The sequence below is a fragment of the Sarcophilus harrisii genome, chromosome 3 (assembly GCF_902635505.1).
Source record: "Sarcophilus harrisii chromosome 3, mSarHar1.11, whole genome shotgun sequence".
Taxonomy (NCBI): Eukaryota; Metazoa; Chordata; class Mammalia; order Dasyuromorphia; family Dasyuridae; genus Sarcophilus; species Sarcophilus harrisii.
The window spans coordinates 3,990,988-4,013,833 of NC_045428.1; the positions used below are offsets into that span (position 1 = coordinate 3,990,988).

Genomic DNA, 22,846 nt, shown 5'->3' on the forward strand with positions numbered 1-22,846 from the left:
GTTAGGAGGGGACGACTGTCTCTATTTCCTTCGTTTTTCTTCCAGCATCACTGAGGAAAGCCTCGTCAGCTCGTTCCCTTAAAAAAGGAGAAGCACAAGAAAGTGGGAGCTCCCTGTGAGGGAGCTGAGGGGGGCACATTTGCCCAATCTGTGCGGGTACTTCTGCTGTGGAAAGAGAAGCGAAAGTCTCCGAGGAGGAAGTGGGCGGCCTGTGGCCGTCACCAGCCGGACGGGAATCTGCCTCTCTGGCCACTTCCCCCTCCCACCCCCCCTCAGTGTGAGGCTGCTTCCCCCACCTTGGCTCTCGCTTGCGTGTCTCGGAGGGTGGATAGTGCCCGTCTTCCTAGAAATCCCGTTTCCTGTTTATGCAAAGCCAGTGATTTTATTTGGAACAAAGCAGCATACATCACATAAGCACAAGGTCATATGTCGAAAGTCACTCTTTAGAGAGAGACTGCAGCCCAGGTAATGAGTATTTGGCCCATTCCCACCAGCAAACTAGCAAATCAGGGTCCTTCCTGTCCTCCTTAATCTCCTACTGTGTTTCAGGGCCCCTGCATCTCTGGGAGAAAAAGGCGGAACCCTCGGCCTCTAGCTGCCCCTCAGTTTGTGACTGAGTCATAAAAGCAAGGGCTTCATCCTCCCGACAACTCTGGATACGAGTCCAGAAGCCACTCTCTTTACTGGGGCTCATGGGAAAAGGATGCTTAAAACCCATTTCACCATTTTCATTTGTTCTTAAGCCTTGCTAGTTTTAGATGTAATCTCATGGCCTTCCCTGTATAGCCCCACGATTCACTAATTTGCTCGTAAATACAAAGAAAACTTGATCTCAAGTTGGAAGGCACCTCGGAATCCATCACTTTCCACTTCCTTATTTTACAAATAAGGAAACTGAGAAAAGTTAAGTGAGTTGGCCGGCCTCACAATTTGAACCTGGGGCTCCCTCGTCCTGGATCCAAAACGTCGTCTCCTAAACCACCTCTAACTTGCAGCATGGAACATGTTTTCCCAAACAGGGAAAAATATAAATAGCCATTACTTTCTCAGACAAGTTTACAAAGGTTCATTTCACTTTATGTAGCTAATTTATACATACATACATCACTTTACATAATTATTTAACTTTATATAACATTAACTTATAACCAAGAGTTCTAGAGCAGTTTTCAGGGAGGCATCATGGATACTAAGAGACTCTTTGAGAAGGATGAGGGCAGACTTTGAACCCCAGTCTTGTGATCCCAGTATCCAGCCCTCTTCCCTGATCCCTGTTGCTCTATGGGATGGAAGTTCTTTGTCCAATTTCACCATGAATGCTCTTCTCTCATATCCCTGAAGTCTTGTAGCATTTTCTACCTGGGTCCCCAATACTTGGACCATCTTCTATCCTGCAGGGTTTAGACAATTCCACAACAGTTTTTTCTTTCTTGACCAATAAGTCCTTGACTATTTCTTCCACTTTCTTCCCAGAAATGAACAAAATGGAAGAAAAGTAGATTTTCCTACTCAACAACACAGGCTGCTGCCCTATCAAAAGACACAAATTGTCAGACAGCAAAACCAAACATATCTGAAGTCATAGTCATCAGATCAGATGGTGTTTGGGATAACTGTTGAAAGATACTGAGTATCGCATCTCCATGTTTATTCTCTTCACAGCTCTTTTATCTGAGGTATCTTAGTTATCTTCCTCTCCACACTCTATAGAAAGAGGCAGAAATCTCTCAACTCAGATCTTCATATTTCAAATGTTTATTCCTTTGCCCCATTTCCCTTATTCCCAGAGGGCATTTTCTTTTTATCTCTTCAATGGGCTTTCTTTAAGTCACCCAATCACAGCGGGGCCGAATAATGCTCATGTATTTTTTTTCTGCCCAGGCAACATTTGGAGTCCTGCATTATATTCTGGGCACCACATTTTAAAGAGCTTATTGATAGGCTGGAGGGTAAGCATAAATTGAATGGTCAAAGATCTTTAAAAGTAACTTTCTCTATTTATTTATGGGCTTCTTATGGCCCAACGTATGATCAATTTTTGCTAAATTCGTGACCCACCTGAGAAATATGGAAACTCCCTTTTATTCCCATTCAGTAATCAGCAGGAAGCTATTTATTTTTAAATGCTATTTAGATTCTTAACTTTTTTATCTTGTTATATTTGTCTGTCTGAAAGGAAGTATGTTGAAGCCCTTCTCTCCAAATCTTTACTATTGTTAGAGGTGGCAAGGACACACAGGAGTACACGCTGCCGGGAAGGGCACCTAGACTGTCATTCTTGGCCCCATGACTATGCAAGTCATTTTTCCTTTCTGAATGCTGGGGGTCTGCACCTCTAAGAAAGGGGGGGTGGGCTAGATGAGCAGTATTCTTTCTCACATTCCTAAGACTATTTCTAGCATCAGAGAGCTCCTCATATTTGCTTTTGACATGTGTCTGAAAGGAGAACGGAGGGTAGTTGACCTTCCACCATCTAAGTGGTTTTGGTTGATGTCTCTGCAAACATAGCCATCACTCAGCTACTGGGGACTAAAAACAAGCTCTAAATTCTGAGAGCCCATTGCTCAGTCGTTCCCAGGGCAAATATGTTAGAGGAGAGGGAAGGCGGCTTGAGTGCCTTTGTCCTTGCAAAGCTCAAGTCATCCCGGGAGCCGGAGGCCTTCTCTGTGCTATTTCATCAGCCTGTCTGAGGGTCGGATCGATTCTCCTGGAACAGATGGCAGGTCATTTAATCGCCCTCAGCCTGGCTATAAATCCCAGACCTTTTTTTTTCCCCTCTTACAAATACATTTAAAACTGTTTCCTCCACCAAGCTTTCTCCCCCACCCTGGAAGGCAGCTCCGATTTGGAAATGCCTCTTGAAAGATCCCAAATTACCATTGGCGCTGTCAGGGGCTGTCATTTTGGGGAATTAAAAACATATTCCATTCTCTCCTGCTCATTTTGCATCATCACTCACAAAGGCTTGTTCTTGTTCCTGGGTTTTTTTAAAACCCTTTCCTTGAGACATTCCTCTGAGCTTTTGGAGAAAACAACTGTCTCTAGAGTCCACATGTTCCACTACTTCAATTTGTCAGGCATTCTCTGAGCCCATTAACAGTTTCCTGCTGTGCTTACCCTTCTCTGCCTCCCGTTTTTGTTCAGAGCACAGCAGAAACTGTCAAGCTACAAAGGGACCTCAGAGATCACCTTCTCCTGGCTCCCGAAACTTGGCTCTCCCCCAAGGCTCTGTCCTAGACCTGTCTGTCTGTCTGTCTCTGTCTCCCTTCTCCTTTTCTCTTTCTGCTTCTCTCTCTGTATTTTTCTCTGTTTCTGTCTCTCTCTCCACTCCCTCCCCTCCTCTCATCTCACATCTATATTTCTGAGCCAGAGACTCTCAAGGTCCTCTCCCGCATCACCAAGAGCCTGTTGGACCTCTCCAAGGGGCCGTGTCCTCGGGAGAGCACATGGAGCCCTTTGAGATTCAAAAAGCCTTGTGCTGCCTTCTCCCCTGTGATCCTCACGCAGCCTTGGGATGTAAGTGTGGGGACTGTTTCCACGTTACAGAAGAAAAAGCCCAGAGGCCCATAGGAAGAGTCCCGGCCGGATCTGAATTCAGATCTTGCTGACTCCAGGTGGAGTCTGCACCCCCCAGTGTCTGGTTAAATTCAGGAGCAGTTTGGGGGGAGGGCCCTAGCCTTTGGGGAGCCCCTGAGGTGCATCTTTGAGGCAGGGAGGGCCTCTGGGGAAAGAGCAGCCCTATGCATTGGGGAGAGCCGGTGCAGCCTTGGAGACACTGAGGGACGGCTGCTTTGGGATGGAGGCAGTGGCAAAGCCAGAAAAGTAGATTGGTAGATGGGCTGAAGCTGTGATTGAAAGCTTAGAAAAAGAGCTTATACTGGAGCCATGCAAGTTGATGGAGCAGAGGAGTGAGCTGGTCCTGTGGAAAATCTCTTTGAACACATTGCTGGTTTTTATCTCCATTAATAGCACACAGTGATGGGCGGTTCCCAGTACTTAGAGTAGGCTGCCCTGAGAGGTAATAAGCCCCCCGTCCTCAGAGGTCTTTGAGGAGATTCCAGCTGCCCCCTAGTTGGGAATGCAAATGTTCTAACATCAGAGATCCTTTCCAAACCTGTCACATTTTGAGACAGACGGGCCTGAGTCTAGCTTTGTGCACTCGCAGCTCATCTCCCCTGACTGAAAAGTTCCTCCTCCTCTTCCTCTTCCTTCTCTTCTTCCCCCTTCTCTTCCTCCTCCTCCTCTTCCTGTTCCCCCTCCACCTTCTGTTTTTCCCTCTCCTCTTCCTCCTCCTTTCCCTCCTCCTCTTTTTTCTCCTCTTCCTCTTCTCCCCTTCCTCTTCCCCTTCCTCTTCCTCCTTCTCTTCCTCTTTCTCTTCCTCCTTCCCCTCAGTAAGAAGGGGGGACTGACATGGCTTCTCTCTCAGGCTCTTGTTTTCTGTGATCCTCTTTATGACTTTTCCCAAGCAAAGAAAAGCATGAAAATGCCGTCCGGTTTTTCTTTTCGGTTAAACAAAATGGAAAATCTGGCATGACGAGCTTTTAGAAAGGAGCTCATCCTTGTCTGGGAGTTTAATCCATTCTGTCTGGATTCTTTGCTTTCCACTGTGATCGAGACAGAGAAACCTGGAAATTGTCAGACCCGTTTCCCAGGGTTCTCCGGGGTCCCCTACACTTGGACTCTTAATTGTGGCCGTCACTTGGAGGTCAGTTGGAACGTTTCCCAGTGCCCCCTGCACCTGACGGCCTGCGGGAAGCCCTCTGAGCTGAGGGAAGCTGTTTGGGAGTGGCGGGGGGGGGGGGTGGCTGTCCATCCCTCAGCGTGGCAGCTCTAGGGTGATCTGGCAGCCATCAGTCACCCAGTTTGTGTTCCAGACTGGCTCTGCCACCAGCAGCTGCTAACCCTGTCCGGGAAATGCTGGCTGCTTTATTTTCCCCTTGGAAGTGGGGGGTGGGGTCCTCTCCTCCCTCACCTTCCTTGCTTCTCCTCCATCCTGGTTCTTCTATACTTCTGACCACTCCTTCTCCGTACACACATAACGGGGTGTCCCACAGGGCTCTGTTCTGGGGCCTCTTCCTTCTCGATGCCATTTCTCTTGGTGATCTCATCAACTCTCATGGATCCAATTATTATCTCTGTGCTGATTTATTTGTCCTGACCTTCAAGCAGACGGTTCCAACTACTTCTTGGGCATCTCAAAGTGGGCAAGTTAGAGACACCTTAACCCCAACAGTCTAGACCTGCATTCTGGGTCTTTCTCCCCACCTCCACCCCTTCTTTTTCCTGTTGAAATCATATATCATATCTCAGACATCCAGGATTAGAACTTAGGGGATATTCTTATTTTTTGATTTTGTTGTTTTTCATTCTTTATTTTTTTTAAAATTATAGCTTTTTTATTTTCAAAATTTATACATGGATAATTTTTGAGATTCACCCCTGCAAAACCTTGTGTTCTAATTTTTTCCCCTCCTTTCTCCCCCACTCCCTCCCCAAGTTGGCAAGTGATCCGATATATGTTAAACATATAGCTATTTCTACAAATATCTTGCTGCACAAGAAAAATCAGATAAAAAAAATGACAAAGAAAACAAAATGCCAGCAAACAGCAACAAACAGAGTGAAAATGCCATGTTGTGCTCCACACTCAGTTCCCACAGTTCTCTCTCTGAGTGTAGATGGCTCTCTTCTTCCAAGATCACTGGAACTGGCCTGAATCATCTGATTCCTGACAAGAGCCACGTCCATCAGAATTGCTCATTGTATAATCTTGCTGTTGCCATGTACAATGAGCTGGTTCTGCTTGTTTCACTCGGCATCAGTTCCTGCAAGTCTCTCCAGGCCTCTCTGAAATCATCCTACTGGTTGTTCTTACAGATCAATAATATTCCATCACATTCATATACCAGAACTTATTCAGCCACTGCCCACTGATGGGCACCCACTCAGTTTCCAGTTTCTGGCCACTACACAAAGGGCTGCCACAAACCTTTTGGCACATGTGGGTCTTAGGGGATATTCTTGGTGCTTCCCTTCCTCCTTTACCTCCCACAATTGTTGCCACATCCTGTGCATTGTGCTTTGTGGCACCTGTTGTATGCTACCCGTGCCCCAACGGACCCTCATGCCCCCTCAGGTCCTGACTAGTGTAACAGCTGCTATGTGACTCCTGACTTCACTCAGTCTCCAATTTAATCTTCCCAAAGTCTGACTGTGCAACCCCACAACTTAACAAACTGCAGTAGTTCCTTCTCACTTCCAAGACCAACTATAAGGTCCTTGGTTCAGCTTTGAAACCTGCCCCTTCTACCTTCCCAGCTTCCTTTCCCACACACTCTGTGGTTGAGTCTCATTGGCCCCCTTAATTTTTCCTGAATAAGATGCTCCTTTCTTGGCTGTTCACTGTATGCCCCTCATGTTAGGACATCTTTTCCTTCTTCTTGATGCTTCCTGGCTTCCCCTCTCATTAGCGGGCATGGGGATGGGGATAGGGGGCTCTCGTAGAAGGAAGGATTTGAGCTGGTTCTTGTACGAAGCCTGAGGAGCCGGGGGCAGAGATGATGGGGAGAGGAAGCTACACTCTGGGGGCAATCAGCAGAAATATACCATCATGAACGGTTCACCTGGAGAGATGCATGAGGGGTAAGGCTAAGGAAAGGGTAAGGAGATCAGAAAGAGAGAAAGGAGACATGTGGAGCCTTGAATGTCAGAAGTGTGGGGGGGGAGATGGGGAGCAGAGGACATGAGGACATGGATAGTTAGGAAGATTGATTGGACGGCTCAGTGGGAGAGAGATTGGAGTAAGGAGGCCCACCAGCAGGCTGGGGCACTAGTCCTGATGCCAGGTGCTGTTTATCGGCTCTCCCCTTAGAGGGTAAACTCCTTGAGGGGAGGGTCAGTTTTTGCCTTTCTGTTGTCACACTCACCACAGTACCTAGAGTTTAAGAAATACTTCTAAGAGACCTGTGAACGCTTTAAGGTCAAAGAGCTATTCAGCTCCTCAAGAAAAGCTGCACCCGGGTCATCTGGAATGGCTTTCTTTCCCCACAACACCATGGGGATCTATTAATGATCATACTTTTCTTCTTGGACTTCCTATTTTAATTTTATTTCTTTGTAGTCATCTCCCCTAACAGATTACTGGCTCTTGAAGGGCAGGACCTGAATGATTTATCTGGGGAGCTTCTCTGAGTAGAAAAATAGACCTGGGTGTTCAATAACTTCTTGTTTGAATTAAATAGAAATAAGCCTATAATCTGCTTCAATTCTGATTCTTAGAAAATGTCTTTCTTCGAGAATTTCTGGTAGCTTTTTCTTTGGAAACAAAATGATCAATAGCATAAATAAATACGTTAATAATCATTATTATTGTGCCCAGAATCATGATAATTAGCATGATACTTATAATTAGCGTTTGCACTTTCCTATAGTTCTGCAGTGTCTGGCTGAGGCACCCAAGTGGTGCATTAGAAAGTACTCTGGACCTCAGGAAGAGCTCAGTTGTGATCCAGGCACAGATGCTTCCTAACTGTCTGATCCTGATCATGTTTGCCTTAGTTTCCTCATCCATGAAATGGAAATAATAAAAAACACCTAATTCTCAGGATTTTTGCAAAGATAAAATAAGATGATATTTATAAAGTGTTTAGGATACCCCAGAGCGCTATATAAACACGGTATTATTATTAGCTATAATTACTGTCATTTAGGCTTTGGGATGAGCACACTGAAGACAGGGCTCTCAGTCTCTTGGTTATGAGGTGTTGAAAACCAAGCCAGTGGCTTTCAGGGAGTTCTGGGTGCAGGCAGTTGCTTTTATCCCATCAGTGGAAGAATGAGATGGCCATCTCCCAGTGCCATCCAATCAGGGACCCAGCCGAGAGGAAAGAGCCTGCTTTTTTCATGGGCGGTGCCTCTTCCCTTTTGGACCCAAGACCCACCGCTCAAGGCCTGGCATATTGCAAACATTTCATAAATCCTGTTAAAGGAATATTGGATTATTTTGGTCAAGGAGTGGAGAGGGAGGCTAGAGAGAAGGGGCTTGGCCCCCGAGGAGCTCTCTGAGGGGGTTTCAGCTGCTGCTTGGGAAGCGATGTGCAAGTCGTGTTCTTGTGGCCAGAGACTGGACAGCCCTCCGTGCCGGCCCCAGAGAGGGTCCCGGTTCTAGAGCGGGAGGGGGAGGGGGCACCTCTGCATCATCTATTATAATGTACTTTTTTTTTTACAAAGGAGGAAACTGAGACCCACTGAGGCTAAGTGGCCTGCCTGACCATCGCAAGTGGCGCATTTGAGCCATTTTTTTTACCTCCACGTTCTTTCCACTGCATCAAAAAAAGAGCCTCTGGCTCATCCCCCAGCTTGGAATCCATTTTCCATACACCTTAAGTACCATAATTGTATTGTCGGTTTGGTTTTTGGATTGGGAAGTGACTTTGAGTGATAGGGGACGATCGGGGCGGGCACAATGCGCTTCGCTCAGCGCTTCCTCCCAGCTCCCAGGGCTCTCTCTGATGGCAGAGCTTCCTCTTTTTCTTTCCTGGGGCCCGGAAATTCTGCCATTCTCCTCTGGCTCTGCTGTTCCCTCCCCCTTCCCCTGGAAGCTGCAGGTTCATCCATGAATTCTTAATGGCATCGATGCAGCGATCTGAGGCTGCCTGCCCCGCGAGTGTGCATTAAAAATTCAGTGGGAATGAATTGTTCATGACGATGCCGTAACAAAACATCCCTCAGACATGGCTGGGAGAGACTCGAGCTTCCAGACTCCCGGCCTTGCTGGGAGAAAAGCGTTTCCTCCTTGGAGCTCAGGAGGGCAGCGAGTGGCTGTGAAGGTTAGGATGCCTCTCAGGGGACGGAGGGCTGCGGGCCCCCCCAGGAAAACAGCTGTCTTCTTGCCAAAGGCTCAGAGGGACCGCGTGTGCTTACCGCAATCCAGGACCAACATTTTCAAGAAAAATCAGCTTGGGATCCTGGCATTGGGAAGTTCTGTCTCTGATGGCTGCTACCTGTGAGGAGGCACCTCGGCCCTCCCTTCCTGAGCTGCACTTAGTGTTCTGGAGTTGGGGGGAGCGGGGGAAGAGAAAGGGGAGCTCTTGTTTGTCACGTGTACAAGGACGGATGGAGCTGGAAAGCACTTGGAACATCAGAGGTGGGAGGGACTTTGGAACATGGAAATGTAGCTAGAGAAGACAACGGGCTGTCAGAATTGGAAGAAAGATTAGAATCTAGAACATAGAATGAGGCATCTGGGAAAGATCATTTAACAGATCTTGGAACATATAGAGCTGAAGGGACTTTGGAACATGGAAACATTGTAGCTGGAGAAGAAATTGGGCTGTCAGAATCAGAAGAGAATTTAGGATCTAGAACATAGAATGAGGCCTCTGGGAAAGATCATTTAACATAGATTTGGGAGGGACTTTGGAACATGGAAATATTGTAGCCGGAGGACGCCATAGACTTCCAGAATTGGAAGAGAACTTAGCATCTAGAATACAGAATGAGGCCTCTGGGAAAGATCATTTAACATAGAGCTGGGAACATAAAGCTGAAGGGACTTTGGAACATGGAAATATTGTAGCTAGAGAAGACAATAGATTTCCAGAACTGGAAGAGAACACAGAATGCTGCGTCTGGGGAAGATCATTTAATACGGAGCTGGCAGCAACCCTAGAAGGGCATAACTGGAAAGGATGTTAGAACCCAAATTATCTAAGCTGGAAGAGGATATTGAACGCAATGTCCTAGGAGATCTGGACCTTCGATCCTAAAACAGAGGATCACAGAGCTGGGAGGGCCCTGCCAGAATAGGGAGATCCCGCTCAGTCACCCTCAAGAGGACCAATGACTCCCCAAAATTTACGGCACCAATCACCCAGTTACCCCTTGTGCATGTGGAAACTGGTCAGAGGCTCAGAGCTGAGGAGAATGGGTCAGAGATTATTTGGTCCAAGCTCCTGTTTTAAACAAGAGTTTGAAATGGCTCAGAAAAAGAGAAAACTCAGGCAGGTAAAAAGCAGTGAAGGCTGAATTTGAACCCAGTACCCATGACTCCCAAGTGCAGCCCCCCCCTCCCCGAAACACAGAACTTCCTTTGATACCTTCTAGACCGAGACTAAGCCCCCTGTGACATCCAAAGTGCCTGTTGGATACTTTGTCCCCCTCCTGTTCCCCGTCCATGTTCCCAGGTGATGGTTCTCCGTGGGCCCTGTTCCTGGGACCTCTGGCCAGAGTGCCCGCCCTTCCCCCCTCCCGCTGCTCTTTCTGGGAGCAGAGGCGCTGTCCGTGGGGGTCACGGGAGCTGGCTGGCTCTTGAGGGAAAAAAGGTGGAAAAGATGCTGGAGCAGAGCGTGAGCATAAAGCGGTGTGTGGAGACATCTGTTGCCCACAAGCGGAACTGTTGGTCTTCCCAAAAGGAAAAGGAAGGCTTCGTTGATTGGAGTATTTGTTCTGTTCGGAGGGAGGGCAGCTGGGGTCCGGGTCATCCCCCTCTGAGACCTGGGAAATCAGAGCAGGGGGTTCAGGAGCTTGGGGGGACTGAGGCCGCCCCAGCTGGAGTCTCCCTCGGGCGGCACTTCCCGGCTCCTCCAGCCAGAGCCACTGCAGTCTGTACAGGTCCGAGCGCTCTGGGGATGGCGTGGGGGGCTCTGGGAAGAAAAGGGGAGCTCCTGCTGCCTTCCGCCCAGAGAGACCTCCGTGGCTTTGAAGGATGGGTGGGCAACTTTTTTATGAGTGGGGAATGTCGGATAATCTTGTCTCCCTCCTCATCCCATGACATTTTTTCTTTTGTTTTGATTTCCCCAATGTCTCCCCTCCTCCCCTGCTGTGGGAGCCACCCCTTGTGATCAAAAACAACACTAAACAAACATAAAACGAGAGAAGGAGGGGCAGATGGTCAGAGAGGTCCCCCCGGCACAGCCGCAGAGCCGGAGAGCAGGGACAGCCACCCAGCCCTGCAGTCCAGAGGTTCCCAGCAGCACCTAGAGCAAGCTCCTGCTCCCCTCTGGCTTGGAGTAGGTGGTCTCTGAGATGCCTGGTGATGCATAAGTGTATGTTCTTTGTTCCCCAACAGCCACTTCCCGTGACTGTGGGCAATTCAAGTAGCCTTTCCCAGCCTTGTTTTCTTCATCTGCAAAATGGGTAGAAGTACTTGGAGATTTAGAAACTTAAAGATGTATAACTGATAGATTTTTTTCACTGTTCTTCTTGCATGTGTCTGAGGAGATGTGCTGTTTTTAATGAGTAATAAACTTTAATGGAAAGGACTAGAGTGGCCCAGATGCAGATAGAACTTTGATCTCTTCTTCTCGGTTATTTTGGCACCGACCCTGGGGTAGCCCCAGCTAGCCAACGAAAAAAGGCAGCCCAGAAACAGAACAAAGGGAGCAGCCCCAAGGGTGACTCCTATCACCCGAGGGGACCTGCACGCTCCCCACGGATGGCACGGGCGTCGGAAGCTCTGCATGTCCTACGGCAGTGACGGGTCTTCTTGTTGCCCCGTCTCCTTGCACAGGACAATAGAATCAATACTTGAACAGTCTCTTGTTTCCCGCAAATCTTCTGCAGGTGCCACATCCCCTGTAGCTTAGCTTGTGGGATATACAACAAATAAGATCCTTTTCCAGCCTATACATTCAAGGCTGTATATTTAAAAGTTTGATTCTGAGGGAATCTCCAAGGGCTTCACTAGACCATCAGAGAGGGCCTTGAGACACCGACAGGCTTCCATGAATTCTGTTTCCAGCTCCGTGTAGGAGGCGAGCCTAGTGATGATGATGATGATTAGCATTTATATAATATTTTAAAGTTTTGGAAAGTGTCTTATAAACATGATCTCATTTAATTCTCAATCTGGAGAATGGATGCTATATTACCTCCATTGTGCAGACAAGGAAACTGAGGCAAATAGCCTTTGTTAAATGGCTTATTCTGACCATTATGATTTCTGTCCTTCCTCTTCCTCCTCTTCCTCTTTTTTTTTCTCCTCCTCCTCCTCTTTCTCCCCCCTCCTCTGTCCCTCTCTTTTCTCTCCCCCTTTTCTCTCAGCTTTAGCCCCATGTCACCAAGTGTTCATTTCATCTGTTGGTGCTGTGATGTAGGGGAGATTTTCGGGCTTGGGCTCAGACCAGGGCTCGTCTGTCTCCTTTTTCCCTTTTAAAGCTTTTTATTTACAAGCATGAGCCTGGGTCATTTTTCAGCCCTTGTAGAGCCTTGTGTCCCCCCCAAAGGCAGGTAGTCCAGAACGTGTTAAATACGTTAGAATACGTGTTAAGCCCAACGTTCGTACGTTCCATACAGTTGCCTTGCTGCACGTCTGTCTCTTGCTGTGCTCCCAGCCTCCACCTTCCGGCCTCCACTTCCCAACCTCTGCCTCTCAGCCTCCAGCCTTTCAGCCTCCACTTCCCAGCCTCTACCTCCCAGCCTCCACCTCCCAGCCTTGTTTCTTATCTGGAAATTAAGGGGACAGAAGCTCCCCCTTGTGGCCACGAGGATCGATGGATCCTGCGTAGGAGCCCTCGTGCAGACCTAGGGGAGCCGGAGAAGTGCCAGGGCTAGGGGGGCACCAAAGACCTCGAGTTCAACTCTGGCTTCTAACCCCTGCTGCTTGGCCCTCAGCGGGTCGTGTGCTGCCTCAGTTTCCTCATCTGTAAGATGGGGGTGAGAGCCCCTCTCCCAGGTTGTTCTAAGGTAAATAAGACAATTGGAGCTCCTCGCCAACCTTAAAGCACTCGTGGGCCCTTGCGACCTTAAAGGGCTTTATGATTCCCTGGCTCTGAGGCTTTCCGAAGTGGATTAACGCGCCATCTGGGGTGCAAAGACAAAAATAAGTTCACTTTCATCTACTTAATTCACAAGCATTTATGAAGCACCTGTGGTGTACCAGAAATTGGGGTGCAGAGACAAAAAAAATTCACTTTCATCCATTTAATTCATTAAGTATTTATGAAGCACCAACTGTGTACTAGACACTGGGGTGCAAAGACAAAACAAGTTCACTTTCATCTATTTAATTCAGCAAGCATTTATGAAGCACCTGTTGCGTACCAGGCACGGGTACAAAGACAAAAACAAGTAAACCCTCTGTGCAGGAGCAAGCGGGTGAAGGGGAGTGAGCGTTAATACAGGAGGATTTGGGCCCAGGTCCAGGCCTCCATATGCTTTGTGAGGCCCTGGCTGATCTGGGATCTCACGGTCCGGGGGACTCTGCCCAACGTCCTCCGCACTTGGAGATCTCCGAAGCGCTGAGGGGCGGGCGGCATCACCCAGGGAAGCTCAGCCTGGGAGACAGTGGGCGTAGGATGGATGATTAATAATAATGATGGTAATTAGCGTTTCTGGGGCACTCGGTGGTTTACGTCACACCAGTTCCCACTGTGCCCTGGGTGGTCCCTGCTGTTATTATCCCAGGTTTGCAGATGAGGAAGCTTGAGTTTTCACAAGAGGTGAGGGGACGTGCCCAGGCTGAGGTAACTGTCACAGGCACCACTGGCACCGAGTTCCTCTTGCCCCTCTGCGATGCCAGGGCCACGGCGTGGCAGAGTGTTTGCAATGCTAGACTTGTGCCAGCAAGACCTAAAGTTGAACCTACCCTGCAAGTCACTCATCTCAGTGTGCCTCGGTTTCTCTGCTTGTAAAATGGAGGTAATAATAGCCCTTCTCTCCCATGGGTCGTGAGGATGAAATGATTCCACATGTGTATAAATGAGAATAATGATTCTCATGTGTATAAAAGCGGATGGATGTCTGTGTGTTGATGGGGAGATAAAGCATTACTACCTTTGGCTACCTTTTACCTTTCTTTGTACCTCCAGAGCCTGACACATTAAAATATTTATTGACTGACTAGAGATGTGAGCGGAACAGTCCAAGAAAGTGTGTTCCAATGGATCAGCGCATCATGTGAAGAGTTACAGGGGCACAAGGCAGGCGTATAGCTAGAGGTGACTGGCAACCGTAGAGAGAGCCGGAACCAAGCCATGCTGGGCCAAAGCAGGCCTATCACAGTTCTTCTGTAAAGGGTTTGGCAAATCTCAGGGCTCTCCGAATGCTGGCTCTTAGCTGGTACGTGGCAAAGGTGGCCCCTGAGTGGGTAGCGCTGATCTTGGGGCAAGCCTTCTAACTGTGGTGCTCCCTCCCTGGGTGTTTGTTCTGTTTTGGAATATGAGTCATATTGGTTGAATGAAAAATTAACTAAGATGATAGCATGATAAGACCTTAAAAGTTAATATTGTACAAGTTATTTCATCTTCTTCTTGAGAAATATATAAAAATTGGGGAAAATATTAGTGATAAATGAAATAGTATTCATGAAAGTGCTTTGAGTTCTTTCTGAGAGAGGTTAGGATCAAAAATCAAAGAAGTAGGAGAGGGTCCTTCTTAGGTGTTGATAAATTGAATCTTAAACCCAGTGGCTCTGTATTTGAAATTTTGTTGCCATTAGTAGTCTTCCCACTGCTGGTGATCATGACTCTCCCGTCCCAATCCCAGCCCTGAGAGCAATGGAGATTTATTCTGTCTGAAGATTGCTCTCCCTGTGATTGAGCTGAGGGTGAGCCTCCCTGCATTAGCTGAGAGGCTCCTTGTTTGACAAGTGGGCATTCCATCATTGCAGCAAACGAAGCCAGTGTGGTCAGAGAGCAGCTGCCAATTCTTGGTCTCTCCTGCCATGGCTGCCAAGAACCCGGGGTCACACCCATGCCACGGTGATTCATTCAGCGCAGAAGTAAACGAAATGTCGATGTGAAAATATATGCATGGGGCCAAGAGGGAGGAACAGAAGCAGAGCGAGACAAACGGAGACAGACGGGAGAGAGGGAGATAGAGACAGATGGTGAGACAAAAAGACAGAGATGGGAGAGAAAGAGGGAAGGAGAGAGGGAAAGAAACAGAGAAATAGAAATGATAGAAAAAGAGGTAGGGACAGAGGCAAAGAGAGGTGAGAGAGAAGGGGGATAGAGACAGATGGAGAGACAGAAAGACAGGTGAGAAAGAGGGAAGGAGACAGACAATGAGAGAAAATGAGGCAGGGACAGAGAGAGAGAGATGGGAGAGAAGAGGGATAGAGACAGACACAAAGGTGGAGAGGAGAGGGAAAGAGGGAGGAAGGAAGAGAAGAAAGGAAGGAGAGAGAGGAGACTTTAAAAAAGCCTTCAGCAGAGCATTCCTATTGGATTCTGCATTGACTAAAAGGGAGCCAGTGGAGGATCTACATTATGGATGACCATTTTTAATATTGCATGATTGGTTTTGAAATCACTATCTACATTTCATCCTTCTGTTCACCATAAGGAAAAACAAAACCCAAACATCCAAGGGGCCAGGGTGGCCCACAGCCTCTGCCAGGGACCACTCAGCTGCTCTCTCCCACAGGACCCGCGCCTCATTTCTTATGGACAGTCAGGGTGGAAGCTTGGAAGCCATTTCTGTTTCAGCACCAAGGACAGCAGCTTGGTGCAGAGGAAAGGCTCTGGCCCCAGTGCTTCTGACTTGGTCCCTCCTTCTCCCTGGACTCGGTGGCCACAGATCCTGGGGCATGTTCTCTTCCCTTGGGACTTGGTCATCTCTTTGGGACCATGGGCAGTTTCTGGAGGGATCTGTGAGGTTGTTCCCCTCAGGGTGTGGGCTGCTTCCTCAAAAGCTCTCTCCCCATTCTCTTTCAGGAATGGTGCAGAAGCTGGACCAGAAGCTTCCCGTGGCCAACGAGTACCTGCTGCTGTCCGGCGGCGTGCGGGAGGGCGTGGTGGACCTGGACCTGGACGAGCTGAACGTTTACGCCCGGGGCACGGACTACGACATGGACTTCACGCTGCTGGTGCCGGCCCTCAAGCTGCACGACCGCAACCAGCCGGTGACGCTGGACATGCGGCACTCGGCTCTCTGCCACTCGTGGCTCAGCCTGCGGCTCTTCGACGAGGGCACCATCAGCAAGTGGAAGGACTGCTGCACCATCGTGGACCACATCAACGGGGCCACCAACTACTTCTTCTCGCCCACCAAGGTGGCCGACTGGTTCTATGACTCCATCAGCATCGTGCTCTCGGAGATCCAGAAGAAGCCGCAGCGGGGGATGCCCAAGGTGGAGAAGGTGGAGAAGAACGGCACCATCCTGTCCATCATCCTGGGCGTGGGCAGCAGCCGCATGCTCTATGATATCGTCCCGGTGGTCTCCTTCAAAGGCTGGCCGGCCGTGGCCCAGAGCTGGCTCATGGAGAACCACTTCTGGGATGGCAAGATCACCGAGGAGGAGGTCATCAGCGGCTTCTACCTGGTGCCCGCCTGCTCCCACAAGGGCAAGAAGGACAACGAGTGGAGGCTGTCCTTCGCCCGCAGCGAGGTGCAGCTGAAGAAGTGCATCTCCAGCAGCCTGATGCAGGCCTACCAGGCCTGCAAGGCCATCATCATCAAGCTGCTGTCGCGCCCCAAAGCCATCAGCCCCTACCACCTGCGCAGCATGATGCTCTGGGCCTGCGACCGGCTCCCCGCCAGCTACCTGGCGCAGGAGGACTACGCGGCGCACTTCCTGCTGGGGCTCATCGACGACCTGCAGCACTGCCTGGTGAACAAGATGTGCCCCAACTACTTCATCCCCCAGTGCAACATGCTGGAGCACCTGGGCGAGGAGACCGTCATGCTCCACGCCCGGAAGCTCTCCTCGGTGCGCTCCGACCCCGCTGAGCACCTGCGCACGGCCATCGAGCACGTCAAGGCGGCCAACCGGCTGACGCTGGAGCTGCAGCGGCGCGGAAGCGCGGCCGGCATCCCCTCCCCGCAGTCCGACGGCGGGGACCCCGGCCAGCCCGACGACCGCCTGGCCAAAAAGCTGCAGCAGCTGGTCACCGAGAACCCCGGCAAGTCCATCTCCGTCTTCATCAACCCCGACGACGTCACCAGGCCCCACTTCAGAATCGACGACAAGTTTTTCTGAGCCTTTCACAGACGCCTTTGCTGGTTCCGACCCTGAGATGTCCGCGGCGTGGGGGCACGAGGATTGTGCTGGGTCTATGGAGAACAGCGGCTCGAACACGGTTCCTGGGCCCGGGGACGGCGCCGTCTCTCCGGGAGGACGTGACTCCCTCACGTCCAGCCTTCGCTTCTCCTCTCCCTCTGTAACTGTCCTGTGGGCTCTGTTGGGCTGGGCCGGGTCACGGTTTCCTTCCGGTTCTTGAAAGGAGGTCCAGAGCCATAGCTGCAGATGCCCAGGGTCTTTCCGGCGCTCTTCCTTCCCTCCTTCCTTCCCTGGGTCAGACTCTGGGCGGCGCCGGGGAAGCCATCTCCTCACCTAGAAAAAGTCTATTTTTGTTCGGGGCGTTTTCATTTTTAACGAGCTTCCATCACTTGGACCGTTGGAGAGGACCCTCTGAGAAAGAGAGCGCCCTGGTGTTCCTCTGGATCAGCCCGGGGGGTTTAGGGTTAGGGTTAGGACTCCTCGTTTACTTTTTCCTCCACCAAGAAAATTCACGGACTTGCCAAGTGATTAATGCTACGGATTTTGTAGCCCCGGAAGCAATTTCTTTGAATGTAATCATCCTCAAAGCCAGCCTCGGTGGTTGGGGGTGGTCTTGCCAGCTTTCCAGACGAAATAGGGTGACGAATGCTAGTTGTAGTGGTGTAATTATTTGAAGCCTTATTTAAATCCTATTAAAGAACATACCATTGTTAATGTTATTTGCACTAATGAAATCTCTGCCATTGTCTTAGTCCTTGTGCGTGTATGTCCCCCCCTCGACGACCATCTGCCGGAGAAGGCAGAGGGCCGTCCCGGACTCCTTTCCTGGAATCAGACTGGAACAGTCTTTGGCACCTGCCCGGCCTTTCTTGCCTGAGACTCGTTTTGAAGGTAGTTGCCTGAAATTTGAATAATTGCCCAAAGTTCAAGCTGAGGGACCGGCCCCCTCCAGAGCGGCCACTTCTCCTGGGGCGGATACGTCTCTGAACCAGGAGCCATGAGAGCGGAGCGAGCTTCCCACGCCAGCTGTGGTCTCTGCCATTCACAAAGCAGGCCTGGAGCAGGAGCACGGCCGGGGCTGGGGCCCTGCCTGGGAAGACACTTTGCTGACTAGAAAGGATTCTTTGGCCTCTACATCAAGTCCAGGCTCTGGCTCTTTATAGAAACATAAACGGAACTGAGACGATGCATTGTTGGCTTGGACGGGAAAGTCACCGGGCCAACCCAAAGGTCGGGCAGCTTCAGCTCCCAGAGCCTCCCTGCTCCTGCCGGATGCCCCTGATGGCTGCTGGAGCCGAGGGCTCCCTCAGCATTCCCTTGGCGGCCTCCGGCGTCCAGAAGCTTGCAGGCCTTATCCTGGCTGAAGTTGGGTTTTGCCGCCTCGGGTTTGCATGGGAATTAATGTTATGCTAATAAAAGAGAATGAACTTATTCAACCACCTTCAGTCAAAGGTCAAATAATAATAATAAAAAAACAGAATTTTCCTGGCTTCAAAATTGCTTTTGTGTGTGTGTGCTTAAGTGATCCCCAGGTTATTTTTATGTCAAAAAACAAAAGTTCTAAGATTTATCTTAACGTGTATGTCCCTACTACAGGTGTGTTGTTGCCTCCGTTCGTGACCTGCCCCTCATTCACAGCACCTGGACGTGGCCTAGGATACTACAGCCACCTGTAGTGACTGCTCTGGCTCCCTGTCCGGCAAAAGAACTAAATTTCATGTCACTTTTCTAGATTGTTTCGAGGAGGCAGAGCATGTTTTGACGTTTTTATTTAACTCTTCCATGGAAGCTTGCAAAAAGTAAAACGCTCTCACACAAATGCACACTGTGGTTACGTTGAGACAGCTGTAGCTCAGGGTGGTCCTGTACACTGAATTTGTGTTTCTACTATCTGAGAAGTTAAACCAGGTACTGCAGTATCCCTTCCAATAAGTCTGTGATCCCATTGGTTTGAGTCTATCCTACCCTTCCACAATGCAAATCTCAATCCATCCATCTCTGGCCCCTCTTTCTGACTCTTATCTTAGGACTTCTGTGGATGGGAAACTATACAACTGTGTGCTGTTAGTGCAAATCACTTTCAATTAGCAGATACGTCCAATTTATTTAGTTTTTGTTGTGGATTAGATTCTGTTCTGGGGAGGAGATAGAAAGACCAAGGGAAAATGAAATAGTTCCTGCCCGCTGAGGAGCTACATCCTAGGAGAATGAGAGAACAATGTACACGCAGATAAGTAAATGAAAATTATAGACAATTTCTGGGAGCAGCAGAAGGCACCCATGGCTCCTGTAGAAAACATCCTGTAGATTTGTAGGCTTGTTTGATCTGAGCCTTGAAGGAAGCCAGAAACTCCACTAGGTGGAGCTGAACAGAGCAGCATGAAATCAGCAACTGGCCACCAATGTCATCACTGGTTCCAAACCCCTTCCTTCCTTCTGCTGATTTTATACCTTACTAGCATCCATTCTGGTTCCTGAGTCTTCTCAGAAAGCATTAGAACACTCTAAGGGATCTCTCTTCTGTAGGGGCTCGATTTTGTCAAATGGGATTTTCTTCCTTCCTTCCTTTTTCTTTCTTCCTTTCTCTCTCTCTCTCTCTCTCTCTCTCTCTCTCTCTCTCTCTCTCTCTCTCTCTCTCTCTCTCCTCCCTCCCTCCCTCCCTCCCTCTCCTCCCTCTTTCTCTCCGTCCCTTCATCCTTTCCTCCCTTCCTATCTATCTGTATGTATCTCTCTCTCTCTCATTTCAAATATCAAAGCAACTATAGAAATGCTGGCTATTCTGATTTCTTTGAAAACATGAAGAGTTACTTCTGCTTTGTTTCTTAAAATCTGGGAATAATGGAAAGATGAGAGCCTTGTCTGCATTTTTGTATTGTTTTTAAGAGAAAGGCTCAGAATAAGTTTACAGTGTTCTTTATAAACACTTCAGTTTGTCCTCAAAGAATACCCAATAGAGGAATTTGTATAATTGTACCAAAATATTAAATCCTTACCCCATAAAAGTGCTTTGTTATGACACAGTTCTTAGATCTTCCAATATCCTCTTCTCTCACCTGACTTTAGAGGTGATTTTATAAAGGGACATATATTCTTTTCTTGCTGATAATCTTTAAATTGGTACTTGTTCCACTTTTATGAATCATTCAGAGAAGACTCACTTTAAAGGTTTAAAGTAATTGCAACATGGCTAGTTCTAAAACTCAAGTAGTGATATTATATTGATGATGTACCCCGAGAAAGTTTTCATATATCCAAGATCTGCATTTTATTTCGATAGATTTGGTTTGTTCATTTCCCCAAGAAAGGAAAGAAAATTGCAAATACAGTAAGTTGGTTTGAAGATGTAGGGTGGTAAGTATTTATGAATTAGTTGTTTTTTAGACTTTATATATTAGAAGTTTGCATTTAATGGGGAAGATGATACACAAATAGATAGATAAATACAGCTGAATCTGATGGCAGTGTCAAAGGAAAGGTATTAGCAGTGGCAGTGGGCAGAAGAAAGTCACTAAAACAGCTTTTACTTACCCAAAATGGAATCAGACACCAGAATTGATGCACAAAACGTCCATATTCTTGTTTTACAGTACTGATTTAGTCATCAAATGCTATCAAACCTAAAGGTGGTTTGTGCTTCCTGAGCATCTGGCAAAGGTGAGGAAGGACAGATGGGGACCTTGTTGCCACACCAATACAGAGGAACAGAGAAGAAAGAAGTCTAGAGAGTGGGTGCTAATCCTGGTGAGAATTTCATGGGAATGACTGGCCTGGTGCTTCCTTAAGTTGCAGGTTCCAGGGGAGCTGGTCAATCTGGAAGAGCTCAATGGGGCTGAAGTGTCTTCCATTTAGAAAGAAGCACAACTGGAGGACGTATTGTGTGGAAAGGAATCTAGAGACAAAGAGGTGAGGCAGAAGGCATGAAGGAGGGGAATAAAATTTCTCCATCTTCTACCACCAGGAAATTCTTTGGGGTCAAGATGGGAAAAACAAACATTTAATCACTGAGTTTGGCTGGAAGATGCTTTAACGCAAGATCTGTGTTGTCAAATGAGCACTGCCCATGGAACGTGTTCATCTTCGATGCTCTCTTGCCTCTGGACAATCCAATATTGAAGCCAGATCCGCTAGAGAAATACTAATAGAGCTTTGATATAGAACTCTTAGAGGAGTGATGGCCCAGGGGAAACACCTGCTCTGGTCCAGGGCTTTTGAATGCCTTGGAGTTCTCTTGGAGAATAAATAGACCTTCAACAGGGGCAACATTAATGGGAATAAACATTTTCCCCTGGAGAAATAACTCGTAAAAATTCTACAGTTTCGCTTTCTTTCAGTGAGCGGTAAAAACACATCCTTAAACCCAACCTAGACAGAAGGATTGCAGGGTCAAACACTGAGCATGTGATTCTGCTTGGAGTTTCTTGCAGGATCCATGGCAGAATTGTATTTTAAATGGCTATTTTCTTAACAACAAAAAAATGCGGAAAATTCATATATGGTTTGAAAAGCTGCATCATCGATTGTTTATTATTTACATAAGTTGATTTACACAAGCAAACTGTATTTACATTTTCAGGCAAGCCGACCTTATTGGAATATGCTGGCAATGGTTTGTTGAGGATGCCGGGTTACCAGGTAGCTTTCAGAAAATCAAGCATCTCCAGTGGTCGTATTGCAAGATCTTTAAAGAAGCAATCCCAGAATCTCAGAGTTGAGAGGGGTCTCAGGGGCCATCTTGTAGACTACACACACACGCACACCTATGTCAGGGGTCATCCACTTTGTATGTAGAGATCTCTAGTGACCTGTATGACCCACCTCATTACCTTGCCTGCCCCCATGACATTTCCCTAGATTGTGGCTTTAATTGTGAAATGATTTTCCTTACATTAGGGCTGAACTCTGACCCCTAAGAGCAACCTCTTTCTCCCCCACGTGTCCTGCTACCTTTGAAATGACAGGATATAAAGACCAGAAAAAAAATTCCTTGAATTTATGGCTTTGCCAAGAAATGTCTTTAATTCGGTTCAGGCGACGAGATGGCGAAATGATAGAGCACCAGACCTGGAGTCAGGAAGATTCCTCTTCATGAATTCAAATCTGGCCTGAGACGATTACTGGCTGTGTGACCCCGGTCACTTAAGTGTCTGTGCCTCGGGCCCCTCATCTGTAAAATGAGCTGGGGAAGGAAATGGCAAATTACTCCAGTGTCTCTGCCAAGAAAACTCCAAATCAGTTTTCAAAGAGTGAACACAACTGAAATGATTCAGCAACAAAAACAATCAACGCATATCCCTGGTGACCAGGGCAGGATGTTTCCTGTCTCTGAGCCTCAGATTCCTCATCTGCAGAGGAGGACTTGGCCCAGCTAGTCTTCTGGGTACCAGCTTCGAGGCACTAATTCTGAATGTGAGATTCTGTGGACTGACAGCCCTCCCTTGTCTAGATCAGCCCCATCCCCATCCAACACAACCTACAGGTTGCTTTTCTGTCTTTAGACCCACATTTAACTTCACCTTTTCACATGTACCTTTTTTTTTTCTTCTTCACCAACTGGGCTTCAGCTGGTGCCAGCTGAGTAATAGTCCCATCAGTCAACTCAAAAGGATTGAGAAGTCCCTGCTACCATCAGAAAGACCTGAGAACCCATTCAGCCTCAAACACTAGTTGGATGGCCTTAGGCAAGTCAGAACTCTGTTTTCCTTAATTTAGAGAGTCTGTAGTTTGGACTTCAGCCCTATGTAAGGAAATCATTTCACAATTAAAGCTATGATCAAGGATATGTCATGAGGAAAAGTCCTTGTTTATACAATTAGAATAACAGTACTGCCTACCTCCTGGGACTGGATTGTGGACAAAATAAGAAATATTTGCAAAGGAATTTACAAAAGTTGAAAATTAAAACTT

At 48.1% G+C, this 22,846-nt stretch overlaps 1 protein-coding gene across 1 annotated transcript in view; it reads left to right on the forward strand.

Moving 5' to 3' along the window:
* Window positions 1-18,437, forward strand: part of MB21D2 (Mab-21 domain containing 2) — a 58,389-nt gene extending 39,952 nt beyond the window's left edge. Inside the window, exon 2 of the mRNA XM_031957413.1 lies at window positions 15,657-18,437. Coding sequence (XP_031813273.1) covers window positions 15,657-16,921 — 1,265 coding nt within the window. The 3' untranslated portion in view covers window positions 16,922-18,437. The remainder of the gene's footprint in view (window positions 1-15,656) is intronic.
* The last annotated feature ends 4,409 nt before the right edge of the window (window positions 18,438-22,846 follow it).